At 41.0% G+C, this 15,823-nt stretch overlaps 2 protein-coding genes across 7 annotated transcripts in view; one reads left to right on the top strand and one right to left on the bottom strand.

Moving 5' to 3' along the window:
• ZNF300 (zinc finger protein 300) overlaps nt 1-15,823 on the bottom strand; it is a 174,608-nt gene that overhangs the window by 131,378 nt on the left and 27,407 nt on the right. The window lies entirely within an intron of this gene.
• Nucleotides 1,373-13,570, top strand: LOC137221895 (zinc finger protein 300-like). 6 transcript variants are annotated; one of them, XM_067732318.1, is made up of 6 exons: nt 1,373-1,642; nt 3,692-3,736; nt 4,459-4,601; nt 4,892-4,987; nt 5,807-5,841; nt 9,693-13,570. In XM_067732318.1, the coding sequence occupies exons 4-6, from the start codon at nt 4,947-4,949 to the stop codon at nt 10,610-10,612; spliced, it is 996 nt and encodes a 331-aa protein (XP_067588419.1). In that variant the 5' UTR covers nt 1,373-1,642; nt 3,692-3,736; nt 4,459-4,601; nt 4,892-4,946; the 3' UTR covers nt 10,613-13,570. The 6 variants fall into 6 exon arrangements, with proteins under 6 accessions (XP_067588419.1, XP_067588417.1, XP_067588414.1 ...); XM_067732316.1 differs by lacking the exon at nt 5,807-5,841; XM_067732313.1 differs by lacking the exon at nt 5,807-5,841 and having other exon boundaries at nt 4,475-4,601.

Genomic DNA, 15,823 nt, shown 5'->3' on the forward strand with positions numbered 1-15,823 from the left:
CAGAAGCCAGCCAGCCTAATCTGGCCAAATTTTGGAACAGGGTAAAACAAGCCCTCCCCAGCATCCTTGGTTTCTACGTTTCCTGGGCCCCTTAAGAACCATTGTCCTCTAGCTGATACATATTTGGGCCATGTAGTTTAAATTGTCTGGCATCCTTTGTCTCCAAAAGATTAGAATCTATAAAACTTCAAATGGTGGTCGCTCAGGGATACAAAGTCAGGGCTGAGGCCAGTCAACAATCAAACATATCTCAAGGCAGCAGGGGAGAAGTTGTGCTCCTCCACCTGGGGTTATGACAACACCCAAACTCGGCAGGAAGCAGTTGCAGAAGACAGACCCTCGCCCCTCAGCACCCGTCAAGAATGAGGGGCAGGTCAAAAGAAAGAGGGGGGATTTGCCACTTTGCCAAAGGCCACTAGGGTCCCCTGGGAAAAATAAGATGGAATCTAAGTGATAAGGTCCAACCTCTTCTTTTGTGCTTAGTCTAGTTTCACTGGCCTGTAGAGGGCCGTGTGCAGAGAGGCCTTGCACCTAACCCATCGCATCAGAGCTCCCAGAGCAGAAGCACCGTGCGCTGTGCTGGACACCCCATCTTGGCCTGAAGTGAGCGGAAGCCTGCGCAGGACATTCAATTCAAGATGGCGGTGGCAGCAGCGGTCGTGTGCAGACGCTGTACCCGGCACTTAAGTCTGAGGTGCGTGACCAACACGCCTAACCCTCACCCAGGAGATCTCCACCCCGCCCGCCACTGACAAGAACCCTATAAAGTAGCCCCGCTAATGGTCCTTCCAGGAGAACATGTGCTCTAGAGCGCCAGTTTGCACCTCTCCATTCTTTGACCACAGAATAAAGCTTTCTTTTGCTTCTGAAGTAGACCCTTCTTGGGGCCCGACTCCAAAGGGTCGGGAACACACCTTCTTAATATTGAACTCCCCTGAGAAGTAAATCTGTCTCCAAGCTTTTTCAAATTTTTCTCTTTAAATATTACCCAGACGAGTTAGCTATTGGTCATCATATTTGTGTAATCAATATAAATTTGTTTGTGTTCTTCGGAATTATCCCACTCAGTACTAACTTCAACCATTGTTAGCTTCAATTTGCAGGCATTTTAATAAAATCTGTAAGATGTATTTCCCATTTTGTCGTAACTTCATACTCACAGGCCCACAAAGAAAAGCCTTGGGTTCAAACTCAAATTCCAGAGTTAAGCCCTCAAACTTCTAGTGAAAGCCGATCCTGCCGGGAGAGTTCTTGAAACGGGGTAGGTACGGACGCCTCCTGGCACACTGCGCCTGTGCGTCATCCCCCAGTGGACCTTTCGCCGGGAAGGGGGTTGGGGACCGGGGCGGGAAACGCAGTGCTGGAATCAGGTGGAACGCGCCAGGGCCACACCTCACGCGCGCCTGGCCTCTCGCTGCGCGTGTGCGGCACCTCAGGGCGGGCGTTCTGGGAGATGTAGTTTGCAGTCGGAGGGAACACGCTCCAGCGAGCCCCGCGCGAGGCGGCTTCTTCTGCGCATGTGTGCGCTCCAAGTCCTCACGGTGGTGACCCCGCGCGGGGGTGAGGCCCGAGAGGTTAAGCCCTTCACCTGGCTGGCCTCGGTCGGGGCTGGAGGTGCGCCGTGCAGAGGAAGATGGCGCGGGTATGAGGCGGGTGGGGAGTAATAGAGCTCAGCCGGACTTCGGGGTAGAGGCGTGGACCGGCGTGTGTCAAAAGCTACGGTGACCCTTCCCAGCCCGAGTCCGTGAGCCCCGGGTGGGCGGGCTCCCGGGACTGCGTTCTTGCGGGTCGGGGATCGGGCGATGCAGGGGCTCTGCAAGTGTGGCGACCCGGAGCGCATCCACCAGTGGCCGGAGCGCACAAGTGTTTAATGCCCTCTGGGGTGTGGAAAGAGAACCAGGCTTTACTGAAGGTCTGAATTGTTGCCGGTGGAATGCTGCCTGCTTTTCCAAAGGTGTCTAGCTTTAACCCCACAGCAACCCTGTAAGTCAGTTTTTCAAACTATGAGTTGAAACCCAGTACGGTCGTGAGTATGGGTGATGAAATCTGTTCAGTTAGTAAAGACTAGTATTTTTATTTGCCAGTGCTTTTTAAAAGTTGTGTTATAATTTACGTAGAATAATTTGCACGTAACTTACAGAGAATAAAAATGTAAAAATTGTTGTATACACCCATTTAACCACCACACCATCAAAATACAAAACATTTTAATCCCCCAGAAAGTTCTGAACCTTCCCAGTCAATCATTCCCCCCGTATGCTGAGAAACAACCAGTTTTCCACTTTCTACAGGTTAATTTTGCCTTTATAGAACATCATATAAATGGAATTCTATAGTATGTACTCTTGTATGTGAACATTTAAAAAAATAAAATACTGTAAAATATCACATATGTATCCCATGTAATAAGCATTGTTTTATGAAACTTACTATAGCTACATATGTATTTTTTTTCAATGACTATTTTTTTGAGCATCTATGAGCAAAACACTTTCCTGGTGCTGGCTATTGACTATTCAGACAAAAATCCCTGCCTTTACGAAATTTTAGTTTTAGTTAAGTAGAGACAGTCAATAAACAATAAGCATAATAAATCAGTAAATTATGTAGTATACTAGAAGGTGATGTGTTATACAAAAAGAAAAAGTAGATCAGGGTAAGGGAAATGGGAGAAGGGTTAATTTTAAATTAGGTAGACAGGGAGCCCTCCTTGGTATCTGACGAAAGTCTTGATGAAATAGTGGAAGTGGGTGCTGGCCAGAGGGAACGGCTAGCATGGACGTGAGTGCGCACACACACACACAAACACGCACACACACCCCTACATTAACATTAGGTTGTTTTGTAAAATATATTTGTTAGCTTAATTTAAAAAGGGGTGGGTGGGTAAAGTCACTGGTACAACACAGGTATTATTTCCAATTTTACTGAGGCTCAGGAAGGTGAAGTGACTTGCTCGAGGTCAAATAGACAGCAGGTAAATTCAAGCCCAGATATTTGTTTCCAACTCTCCTACTTTTTACAACATGTCTCCCAGACTAAAACACAGCATTTGACTGAACTCTGCTCCTCCTCAGCTTAAACCACAGGGACCTGCACCTCAGTTCCCCTGGGGCAGATTCCAGACAGACTGTTGAATGAATCTCACCATGTGGACACTATATTTCCAAGTCTATAGATGTCTTTGCCTAGATCCTTGGTCCCACTGAGAACCCAATACTGGTGCATCCTACTTTCAAACTGTAGCCTATCTGTAGTCCTACAGCCCTGGTTGGAGTCCACAGAACGCATGACTAGAGGGTCAGAGAAGGGTGTACATCAACTACCACTTAAATTTTGATAAATTTCTGACAACATCATTTTTGATGATTACAAATTTACTTGGGGGGTATATATCTATTTGACTAACCAGTTCTTTAATTTGCTCCAAATTTAAGTTTGTTAAAAAGTGCTACAACAGATATCCTTGTAGCTAAATCTTAGTGCAAATCTGTGGTTTTCTCAATGAATTCTGGAGGACCCCGGGGGAAATTCTCCCACAGTGGCTTCTTCAACCCAACTGTTGAGGCAGCTGTGTATGGGTTGTTATGGTCACCTGTGTCAGGGTTTATTACACCAGTGATTCTGGAATCTTCAAGTCATACCTGGTCTCACATGGCTCATTCTCTTAAACCTGTCTCTGTCTTCATAGATCTCTGCCTTCACCCAAGGGTTACAGAAAATGACCAAGTCCCAGGTGAGTTAGTTTGTTTTGCTATACAGGACCAGTAGTACAGGATTGTAAAAATGACCACATGAGCTGAAATAGTTCAAAGCAATCTTAATAATCAATGAGATTTTCCCCATTGGTTACAATTATTCTGTGACCTTAAACTTTTTTGTCAGAACATTGAATCCTCTCTTGGTTATACAAGTATAGGGAAATGAAAAATAATAAAAACAAATATTTAGTACACTGTAATTTGAAACATTGAGAAAGTGTTTTATTCTTCGTTAAATAGCTTATCAAGAGCGGTTTGAACAGTGCCTTCTCATTGTATAACTTTTGACACTGAGTAAGCATTTTTTCTATGGCTTGACATATTGGCAAATTGGATCAGCTTCCAATATTTGATCCTTTGCATTTAAGACAGTCAGTTCTGGACATGTAGTGGGTACTCAGTAAATATTTGTTTAATGACTTATTATTAAATGAATGGCCTAATGGGTAATTATTTCACAAGTATGAAGTATTTCAAATATGAGGTTTGTGTCATGCACAAAATAGAACATAAATCTAGACAAACAGGCATCAAAGCAGTGCTGGGGAAACAGAATGAGACCAGTTTAGTGTAATATCCCCAAAAACGAAGTGGGACTAAATTTTGGGAACCATTGTCAACTAATGAACATGGTTAGAAACAAGTTGCCATGTATTTTTTTCATTTTATGCGTCATAGATCATTTTAGTTGGAATAGAAATGTGTCGTTACAGAGACCAGTAACATTCAAGGACGTGGCTGTGGATTTCACCCAGGAGGAGTGGCAGTATCTGGACCCTCCCCAGAGGGATCTGTACCGGGATGTGATGCTGGAGAACTATATCAACCTCATCTCAGTGGGTGAGGACCGTTTCCCAGTGTTGATTGGTATGCACCTGGTTGACTGCTTTTCCCTTCTCAGTTGCTCCAAATTGCCAGCCCTCTGAGATACTTTTACTAGTGTGGCTCTGAGTCTCAGTTGATGACAACTGACAATCTTTGGGGAGATATGGCTACACATTTGTTTAAAAAACCTCTTTTTAAGGTACAAGTGAGCACCTTTATCAGGCAGTCCCTGATGAAGCTGAGAGTTCAAAGGACCTGAAGCCCAAGTAGCTAGGTCCAAATCCCTTATCATTTCTCATTGACAGGATATAAAACCACCAAGCCTGCTCTGATCTACAAATTGGAACAAGGAGAAGAACCATGGATGGTGGAGAGAGAAATCTCAAGTTGGAGATACCCAGGTGAGTTAGGTGAAGAGTTGTGTGGATGGAAGTGAATGAAATGAAGTTCACAGTTGGTTGATGAGGGCTGGCATCTTTGAGAAATATGCTTCAGATTCTCTTCTTAAAGGCCTCGGACCTTTGGAAATAACTTGGGACAGTTAACATAAGTTTCATATCTACCTGAACACCATTTCTGTGTACCACCTTCACATATTAATGTGGGTTTTTTTGCATGGCTGTTAGAGAGTTACAGTTTCTCCTTCAGGTGTATTCTGCCTGTGATCCCTATCAACTTCATTTAGGACCTTGAGAAGATATTTTTTTAAAATTGTGACAAAATATAGACAACATAAAATTTACCATTTTAACCATTTTAAAGTGTAGAGTTTAGTGGTATTAAGTATATTCACATTGTTGTGAGACCATTACCACCATCCATCTCTAGAACTCTTTCATCATCACAAACTGAAACCATTAAACAATAACTCTGTTCCACCTTCCCCTAGCCACTGGTACCCACTATTCTACTTTCTATAGCTACGAATTTGACTATTCTAGATACCTCATATAAGTGGAATCTTAGAATATTTGTCCTCTTGTGTCTGATTTATTTCACTTAGCATAATATCTCAAAGTTCATCTATATTGTAGCATGTGTCAGAGTGTCATTCCTTTTTATGGCTGAATAATATTCCATTGTTGTATATACCACATTTTATTTATCCATTCATCTACCAGTGAACATTTGAGTTGTTACATTTTAGTTGTTGTGAATATTCCTTCTATGAACATTGGTGTACAGATATCTGTTTGAGTCCCTGCTTTCAATTCTTTCAGGTACATACTCAGAAGGGAAATTGCTGGATCATGTGGTAATTCTCTATTTACATTTTTAAGGAATTCCCATGATATTTTCCACAGCTACTGCACAATTTTACATTCCCACCACAATGCACAAGTGTTCCAATTTCTCCACATCCTCACCAACACTTGTTATTTTTTAGTTTTTTTAAATAAATAGTCATCTTAATTGGTATGAAGTGTATCTCATTATGGTTTTGATTTGCATTTCCCTAGTGATTAGTGATGTTGAGCATCTTTTCATGTGCTTATTGGCCATTTGTATATCTTCTTTGAAGAAGTGTCTATTCAAGTTCTTTGCCTATTTTATTTTATTTTAATGTATTTATTTTATTTTATTTTTGGCTGCACTGGGTCTTTGTTGCTGCGCAAGTTTTCTTTAGTTGTGGTGAGCATGGGCTACTCTTCCTTGTGGTGCATGGGCTTCTCATTGTGGTGGCTTCTCTTGTTGTGGAGCACAGGCTCTAGGCGCATGGGCTTTAGTAGTTGTGGCTTGCGGGCTCTAGAGCGCAGGCTCAGTAGTTGTGGTACACGGGCTTAGTTGCTCCGTGGTATGTGGGATCTTCCCGGACCAGGGCTCGAACCCATGTCCTCTGCACTGGCAGGTGGATTCTTAACCACTGTGCCACCAGGGAAGCCCCCCTCTTTGCCTATTTTAAAACTGGGTTGTTTCTTTATATATTCTGGATATTAATCCTTTACAAAATATATGATTTGCAAGTATTTTCTCACATTCTGTGGGAATGTAAAATTGTGCAGTAGCTGTGGAAAATATCATGGGAATTCCTTAAAAATGTAAATAGAGAATAGAGAATTACCACATGATCCAGCAATTTCCCTTAATAGTGTCCTTTGACACACAAAAGGTTTTAATTTTGATGAAATCCAGGGGCTTCTCTGGTGGCGCAGTGGTTGATAGTCTGCCTGCCAGTTTACGTATTTTTTCTTTTGTTGCCTATGCTTTTGGTGTTATATCCAAGAAATCATTGCCAAATCCAACTCCATGAGGCTTTTTTCTGTATTTTCATCTAAGTGTTTTATCTTTTTTTTTTTTGGCCACTCTGGGGTCAAGTGGGAAATTAGTTCCCCAATCAGGGATCGAACCTGCACCCCCTGCAGTGGAAGTGCGGAGTCTTAACTACTGGACCACCAGGGAAGTCCCAAATAAGTGTTTTATCATTTTAGCTCTTTAAGTCTTTGCTCCATTTTCAGTTAATTTTTGTATATGACATAAGATAAGGATACAACTTCATTCTTTTGCATGTAGGTATCCAGTTTTCCTAGCACCATTTATTGAAAAGACTGTCCTTTCCCCATTGAATGATCTTGCTACTCTTGTAGAAAATCATTTAACCATATACATGAGGGTTTATTTCTGGGCTCTCTATTCTATTCCTTTGGTCTGTCTATCTGTCTTTATGTCATGACAACACTGTCTTGATCACTGTGGCTTTGTAGTATGTTTTAAAATCAGGAAGTGTTAGTTATCCAACTTTGTTCTTTCTTTGGAGTGTTTCACTACTCGGAGTCCCTTGAGATTCCATGTGAATTTTAAGATGGATTTTTCTATCTCTGCTAAAAAGTCACTGGAGTTGGACCTAGAGTTTTTGATCTTCATTTCTCTAGCATTGTAGCCTACCCACCATCACCCTTGCATTGTCATAGTGTCTTTTTTTTTTTTTTTTTAACATTGTATTAATTTCCCAGGGCTGCAATTTAAAAATTACCACAGGGCTTCCCTGGTGGCGCAGTGGTTGAGAGTCCGCCTGCCAATGCAGGGGACGCGGGTTCATGCCTCGGTCTGGGAAGATCCCACATGCCGCAGAGCGGCTGGGCTCATGAGCCATGGCCGCTGAGCCTGTGCATCCGGAGCCTGTGCTCTGCAACGGGAGAGGCCACAACAGTGAGAGGCCCACGTACAGCAAAAAAAAAAAAAATTACCACAAACTAGGCTTAAAACAACAGAAATTAATTGTCTTACAGGTATGGAGGCCAGAAGTTCAAATTCAAGGAACTTCTGGCCTCATGGAGTTTGGGGCCCAGCATGGTGGTACATGAAAGCACTCTGGTTCCCCAACCTGTGAACTTTCTGAACCCCCTCCTTTAGGGTTTTTATGGAGGCTCCATTACATAGGCACGATTGATTAAATCCTTGGCCACTGGTGAGTACTTCAGCCTCCAGCCCTTCTCCCCTCTCTGGAAGTTGAGGCAGGGAACTGAAAGTTCCAGTCCTCTAATCACATTGTTGGCTCCACTGGCAACCAGCCCCGATCCTAAGATGCTTCCCGTAAGTCACTTATTAACATAACAAAAGACACCTTTATGACTCTCATCACTTAGGAAATTACAAGGGTTTTTGGAGCTCTGTGCCAGAAACAGGGACAAAGATGAAATATATATTTCTTATTATAAATCACAGTATCACTGGGATAAAAGATATGTGTTGAAGCCTCTGGGGTTCCAGTGGTAGATATAGAATAGAAATTTACTCACTTTCTTTAAAGAGTGATGACTTACATGTTGGGAACTGGGCCAGGAAGCTCGGTAGGAATGTCAAATTCTGAGCCAAGGGGTGCCTTTATTGCTCTGGATATAGGTAGCATAAGTGTAACAGTAGTCAGGTACTGTCAGAAGTTTATAAAATATCAATAGATGAAAATGAAGATTGATAGGAATTTAGACACAGGGTGAGAAATCTACTGCTTAAGATTACATTAATAGAATCCAGATGCTTGGAAAACATGATATAAAGCAGAAAGTGGCAAGAACATAGTTGTCTGAGGATCAGTAATAATAAATATAATAATATCTAACTAGTGAAACATTACATGCTAGGCAGTATTCTGAGTACTTAAAGCGATTGACTTATTTAATCCTCACAAAACCCTGTAAGATAGGTGCTATTATTATCCTTTTTTATAGAAGGGGAAATTGAGGCCCAAAGAGATTAACTTGACTTGTGCCACACATCTAATTAGTGATGAAACTAAGATTGTAATCTGGATTCAGAGCCCACGTGCTTAATGACAATTCATTTTCCATCTGTGGTAGGTAGAAAGCAAGTTAGGGAGAACATTTAAAAGTCAGGATTGATTCAGTATCTATGAACTATTATAGAATAATATGATACACTCAGTAATCAGAATTTAGCAGTGACTCTAATCCTGAAGCAAGCTTGGCTTATCCTATGGCATATTTTCCTCTTACTGGACATAGGAATTCCTGCGCCCTCACACCTATACAAGAATGAATTACCATTATACTGGCTACAAAAGTGTTCCTGTTTACAAGTAGAATTGATGGTTTTATAAAATCAGTTTCATGCTGCTGGATGAATAGACAAGAGCTCAAAGACACTGGAAACAAAGAGACAAGTGGAGATTAAACTACAGCAATCCAACAATGAGTTGATGAGACACTAGCTCAAATCTCTCTGTTCCTCATCCAGTCCTTCCTTTATTTCCTCTAATCACCATTTTACCCTAGTCACGTTTATTTCTCCTAGATGGGCTCTTCCCATTGACCCTGTAGCAGCTGTTCTTCTTTGTTCCTTTTTACTACTTCTTGGCATTATTTCCATTTTTCTCCCCAGTTTACAAAGTCTTGTTTGCATATAGTCAAATATATTTATATTCATTGTCATATTATCTAGTTCTTTTACTACTACTACAGGCTTTTTAAAAGTTGTGGCTTTCCTGCTAAGCTCAGGGGTATAGATTCCATTTAGCCTTGGTATTTCTTTTAGATATGGATACTGGGTCTGCAAGTAAAGATTCAATCTCACAATAGGGCAAAAAGCTATGAGTCATAATACATTAGCAGAAATATTCACCAACATATAGTTTATTATGCTTCCTTCTAGAAAAAGTCTGGCAAGTTGATGACCACATGGAGAGGCACCGAGAGAACCAAGGAACACTTTTCAGGCATGTTGCATTCATTGACCAGAAAACTGTGACGGAGGAAAAGCGTAACAATTGTAATGCACTTGAAAATAGATGTCATGTTAGCACAGCCTTTGTTTCTTCAAAACAAAGACTCCAAAGACATGACCCGTATGGTAGAAGTTTTAACTTATTTAGTGGTAACAGAAGATATGCAAGAAAAAATGAATGCAGTGAATGTGGGAAAGCCTTCTTTCAGAAGTCAGACCTCATTATACATAAGAGAACTCATACAGGAGAAAAGCCCTTTGTATGTACTGAGTGTGGTAAAGGCTTCAGCAAGAAATCAAATCTCGTTATACATCTGAGAATCCATACTCTAGAGAAACCTTATGAGTGTACTGAATGTAGAAAAGCTTTCTCCCATAAATCACACCTCATTGAACATCAGAGAATTCACACTGGGGAGAAACCCTATGAATGTAATGAGTGTGGGAAAGCCTTTTTCCAAAAATCACACCTCAGTATTCACCAGAAGACTCATACTGGAGAGAAACCCTATGTGTGTGATGAATGTGGGAGAGCCTTCAGCATGAAGTCACACCTCTTTGTACATCGGAGAATACACACAGGAGAGAAACCTTATGTGTGTACCAGGTGTGAGAGAGCTTTCAGTGAAGTGTCCTGCCTTATTAGACATAAGAAAATCCATACTGGGGAGAAACCTTATGAATGTAATGTGTGTAAAAAAGCCTTTTTTGAGAAGTCTGACCTCATTATACACCACAGAACTCACACAGAAGAAAAACCCTATGAATGCAATCAATGTGGGAAAGCCTTCAGACATAGCTCAGCCCTCTGTCGCCATAAGAGGACTCATAAAGAAAAAGTTTCTTAAAAGAGAAACTAATGTGGGAATATCTTCAACTAAAAATTACAGTGACAGAAAGCCTTCATTAGAAATCAAACCTTATTATGTATCAAGAAGTCTTAAGAAGAAGCCTATTAATTCAACAAATTTAGAAAAGTATGTAGCTATGTTTCTGTAGAAATCATATTTCAGATGTGATGCCAAAGTATTTCTAGAAGATATTACAGAAAGTACACCTCCTTGTTAAAGGATACATGCTTACTGTGGACTACAAAGACTTTTGAAATATTAATAAGTTGGCTAGTCAAAACAAAATTAGAAAATCATATATGGACAGTCTGCAAAATATGAAAGCATTATATTCCAAACTGTTCTACATTACATTATGCACCACATAACGTAAATCATATAGGTATTGGAATTGCTTACGTGAAGCTAACAATTACGAATATAAAATAAGCATTATATATGTAGAATGCCATTACCAATTATTTTCCACATTAAATAATACTATTTTTTCTTTTTTTTAATTTTTAAATTTTTTAAATTTTTTGGCTGTGCTGCACAGCTTGCAGGATCTTCATTCCCCAACCAGAGATTGAACCCAGGCCATGGCAGTGAAAGTGCAGAGTCCTAACCACTGGACCACCAGGGAATTCCCTATTTTTTCTTCTTTTAACAAAGTATGAATTGTAACAAAACATAGGGCATCCTAAATAAGAATTCTAAAGTATAAAATAAACTTTTTTCCTGTTGTTTGTTGGCATATATAAGACTCCTGCTACCTCTTGATCAGTGATAAGAGTATGTAAATGTATTGTTATTTACATAAAGTATATATGAGATAGATATCATATGAGAGTGAGCAAAAGAAAGTAGCCATGGCCTCTTACAACACTCACTACAATTTAAATAGTTGTTTTTGGTGACTAAATTACCCCCCCCCTTTTTTTTTTTTTTTTTTGCAGTATGCAGGCCTCTCACTGTTGTGGCCTCTCCCGTTGCAGAGCACAGGCTCCGGACATGCAGGCCCAACTGCTCCGTGGCATGTGGGATCTGCCCACCCCAGCTCCATGTTACAGGAGCTCAATTTTAGTCAGCTCCAACTGAGAAGACTTGGGCTCCCGTTCCCAGCCTAGCTGTTTCTTATACAGTAGCTCTACCCAAGACAAGGTAGGCCAAGAATACTGGGGCCCTGATCCACCCCCCTCCAGGCTTTATGTTTGTAGGGCAAATGTTCCACGCCAGGGGGTGATGGGGGACCGAAAGCTGAAAGGACAGCAGGCTATTTTCCAAACTCCCATTTACAGAGCAGAGGTTCCATAGGGGGAGGAGTAAATCAAAAAGACCTCGGGCTTCCATTTCTCCTCCCAAATCCCACTTGCAGGGAGGAGTTTCCATGCCAAGAGGAGAAACCGAGAAGCTTCCTCAGCTCCAATGCAATAGTGTAGACATCTGTCCAGGGAGAGAGGCAAGAGGAAGGACTGGAAGCTCCAGAGCTCCACAGAGGGACCTGACTTTATTTAGTACACAGTGTGAAGGAATGCTTGACTTCAGACATTGTTGAAAACAGAGATCTTAGTGGCAAGCAATTAGAATTCTATTCCATAAAATAAGTAGCAACAAATGAAATAGCAGGCCACCCGAAAGTTTAACAGAGGGAACCAGAGAAATAGCTTAAAAAGTGCCCTGGAAGATCACAGTTATCCCTGTCTGGAAGGCTGAGCACACATCTAGGTTTCACACTCAGAACCAACCAGAGCAGGCACTTGAAAGGTATAGTCACTAACAGAACATAGGCCAGACTTGAAAGAATTCTCTAAGTCACACACAGATCCATTAGCAGAGAGTGGAAGCTTTACTGGCTCAAGGAACTTAGGGACACCTCTGACCAATCACTGGCTGAACATTACAATAATTTGGGCCCAGGGGTGACTTCTTGGAAGCCAGGCTTGGGGTGGGAGATGGGGGAACTGAGCAGTAACATCAGAGATTATACACGGTGGAGGAAAATAGACGTCACAAGATTAGTTCAGGCAAGGTACTTTAAAAAACTAACAAAATAAAACAGAGCAAATTCACAAGCCCTGAAGGGGATGTGTCAGAACCCAAAGTTCCTACAATATAGTATCTCAAAAACTGTGAGAGATGCAAAGAAACAGAATAGTATATCCCTTGTACAGGAAAAACAGTGGCAATAGAAACTACCTTTGAGGAGGCCCAAATGTTAAACTTTTAAGGCAAAACTCCCAAAAAAGCTATTATAAATATGTTCAAAAGCTAAAGGAAACTATGTTCATGAAAGTAGCTCATGAATAGAGAATGTTAATAGATAAAATTATTTGAAAGAACCAAACGAATTCTGGAGTTGAGAAGTACAATACCTGAAATAAAGATTCACTGTAGGGGATCAACAGTAGATTTAAGTTGGCAGAAGAATGAGTGAATTTGAAAATAGATCATTAGAGATGATACGATCTGAGAACAGAGAGAAAAAAAGAATGAAGTAAAATGAACTGAGCAGACTTCTGGTTTCTTATCTGACAGAAAAATCTTAGAATTTGTCACTATCATCTTCACAACCAGAAAAAAAAAATCTGATAAAGTTGGAAATCAACAATTCTTCTCACTTCCTGTAGAGAATTTAGGTTACAGGACAAACTCCTTCCCTGAAAACTAGAGAAAATGGAAGATACTGAGAGGTTACTAGGAACAAGCTCACCAGAGGAGCCAGTATAGGTAGGAACACTTAGATTGTAATTGATGGATGGCTGGAGACTCAGCGTGAAGTAGACTGAGAGTTAAAAACTCTGAGGGTTCAGTCTTAGGGGGACCTCCACACTTTCATGAGTCATCTCCAGGAACCCCCCCCCCCCAAGTTCTTCAGGTAACAATCAGAAAAAAGTTCCTTCCTGCCTCTGACAGAGGGAGCAAAAATGTAACCATTTTGAAATAAACCCAGAGGATTCTGTTCTTTTTAAGATAGGACTTGCATCCAAAGAAACTGTTTTCACTAGCGCCTAAGGGAAGAACTATTTTTAAGAAGGGGATTGCATCAAAACAAACTATTTTAACTTGAGGGAAGGAAAATATTCCACTACGCCCCTCTCTAGTCTTTGACATGGAGGAAAAGAAATATCCAACACGGGCCCCCTTTAACCTTCATGTCTCACCTGGGGGGCAGGAGAAGCTAAGAACACTTGTAAAAGTCACAGCCTCACTAAAAGACTGGCGCCTAATCATAGGATTATAGAAAGCTCTCCTCCCTCCACATCTTACCATCACATCAGTCAACCTGTATAATAACAGTGGGTTGCAGCTAAAATAACTGCAAAGCTCAGATGCTATTTGAGCAGAAGTGTTTAGAGAAAACTAAAGATAACACAGGAGACAAAAATAAGGACACTGGAGGAAATTTTACCTCTCACATCTACAGCTACAGCAAACAAAAAACTTGGCCAAACTGCTAGCCAGGTAAACATAAAATTGGTGTTGGAGAATTAGTGTAGAAAAAACCTGCACATTTGGCGTCAGGAGTCGTGTCAGAAAAAAGATACCAGACCCTTCAAAAGTTTAAGGAGAAATGCTCTCTCAAATAAAATTTGAGGTGCCAGTAGACCTGTCTTGCAAGAAAGGTTAAAATATCTTCCCAGAAAGAAGGAAAATGATATAGGTCAGAAACTCAAGATCTCGGGACTTCCCTGGTAGCACAGTGGTTAAGAATCCACCTGCCAATGCAGGGGACACGGGTCCGATCCCTGGTCCGGGAAGATCCCACATGCCGCAGAGCAACTAATTCCGTGCGCCACAACTACTGAGCCTGCACTCTAGAGCCCATGAGCCACAACTTCTGAAGCCCGCGTGCCTAGAGCCCTTGCTCTGCAACAAGAGAAGCCACGGCAATGAGAAACACAGGCACCGCAACAAAGAGTAGCCCCAGCTCCCCACAACTAGAGAAAGCCGGCGCGCAGCAATGATGACCCAACGCAGCCAAAAATAAATATATAAAAGAAAAGAAAAGAAAAGAAACTCAAGATCTCTATAAGGGAAGGAAGAGTGTTGGAGAAGGAATAAATTAAGGCAAAATACAATTTTTTATTTTCCTTAGTCTTAATTGATCTAAATAATAAGTTTGTTCAAAATAATGGCAGTATATTGGTTGATTACAGCCTATGGGTAAGTGAAAGGAATAACAGCAATGTCATAGGGATGGGAGGGAGGAATTATCTTTTAATCTGTGTCTTTATATTTAAGTGAGTTTCTTGTGGGCAACATGCATTGCTTGCTGGTGGGAATGTAAAATGATGCAGCCACTTTGGAAAACACTCTGCAAGTTCCTCAAATGACCAAACATAGAGTCACCATAGCACCCAACAACTCCACTCCTATGTATATACCCAAGAGGAAAGAAAACATATGTTCCTGTAAAACCTTGTATACAAATGCTCAAAGCACTACTCTTCACAATAACTAAAAGGTATAAACCACCTAAATGTCCACCAGCTGATGAATGAATAGCAAAATGTGGTATATCTATGTAATGGAATATTATTCGGCCATAAAACAGAATGAAATACACAACACAACATAGATGAAGCTTGAAAACATGCTAAGTAAATGAAGCCAGTCACAAAAGACTATGTATCACATGATTCAATTTATATGAACTGTCCAGTATAGACAATTCTGCAGAGACAAAGAGTAGACTAGTGGTTGCTTAAGGTTGGAGGAGGAGATGAGGAGATGAGGGGATTATGACTAAAGGATATCAAATGTCTTTCTGAGGTGATGAAAATGTTCTGATGTTGACTGTGGAGATTGCTGCACATGTCTGTAAATATACCGAAACCATTGAATTTTATTCTCTAAATGGGTGAATTGTGTGGTGTGTGAACTATATCTCCATAAATCTGTTTTTAAAGATTGAAGTGTTGGGCCTATAACATATAGAGGTATAATATATTTTACAGTGCAAAGGAAGGGAGAAAGAAAGAAGTTCTAGGGGAGTAAGGATGTGACAACAGGTGGTAACTTGAAACCACAGGAAGAACTGAAGTGTACCAGAAATGATAAATGTTTGGGGTTTTTTTTTAAGTTTATCTGTGTGCATCCTTTCTTCTCTTGGTTTCTTCAAAAAACATAAAATTAGGGACTTCCCTGGTGGTCCAGTGGTTAAGGCTCGGCACTTCCACTATGCCGGGGGCATGGGTCGATTCCTGGTCGGAGAACTAAGATCCC

Source organism: Pseudorca crassidens, chromosome 3 (genome assembly GCF_039906515.1).
Source record: "Pseudorca crassidens isolate mPseCra1 chromosome 3, mPseCra1.hap1, whole genome shotgun sequence".
NCBI classification, from domain to species: Eukaryota; Metazoa; Chordata; class Mammalia; order Artiodactyla; family Delphinidae; genus Pseudorca; species Pseudorca crassidens.

Coding starts and splice junctions, on each gene's coding strand:
- LOC137221895 (XM_067732312.1), top strand. CDS start 1,934: ATGCTGCCTGCTTTTCCAAAG. Junction 1,955..3,691: donor TGCTGCCTGCTTTTCCAAAG/GTGTCTAGCTTT, acceptor CTGTCTTCATAG/ATCTCTGCCTTCACCCAAGG. Junction 4,988..9,692: donor CTCAAGTTGGAGATACCCAG/GTGAGTTAGGTG, acceptor GCTTCCTTCTAG/AAAAAGTCTGGCAAGTTGAT.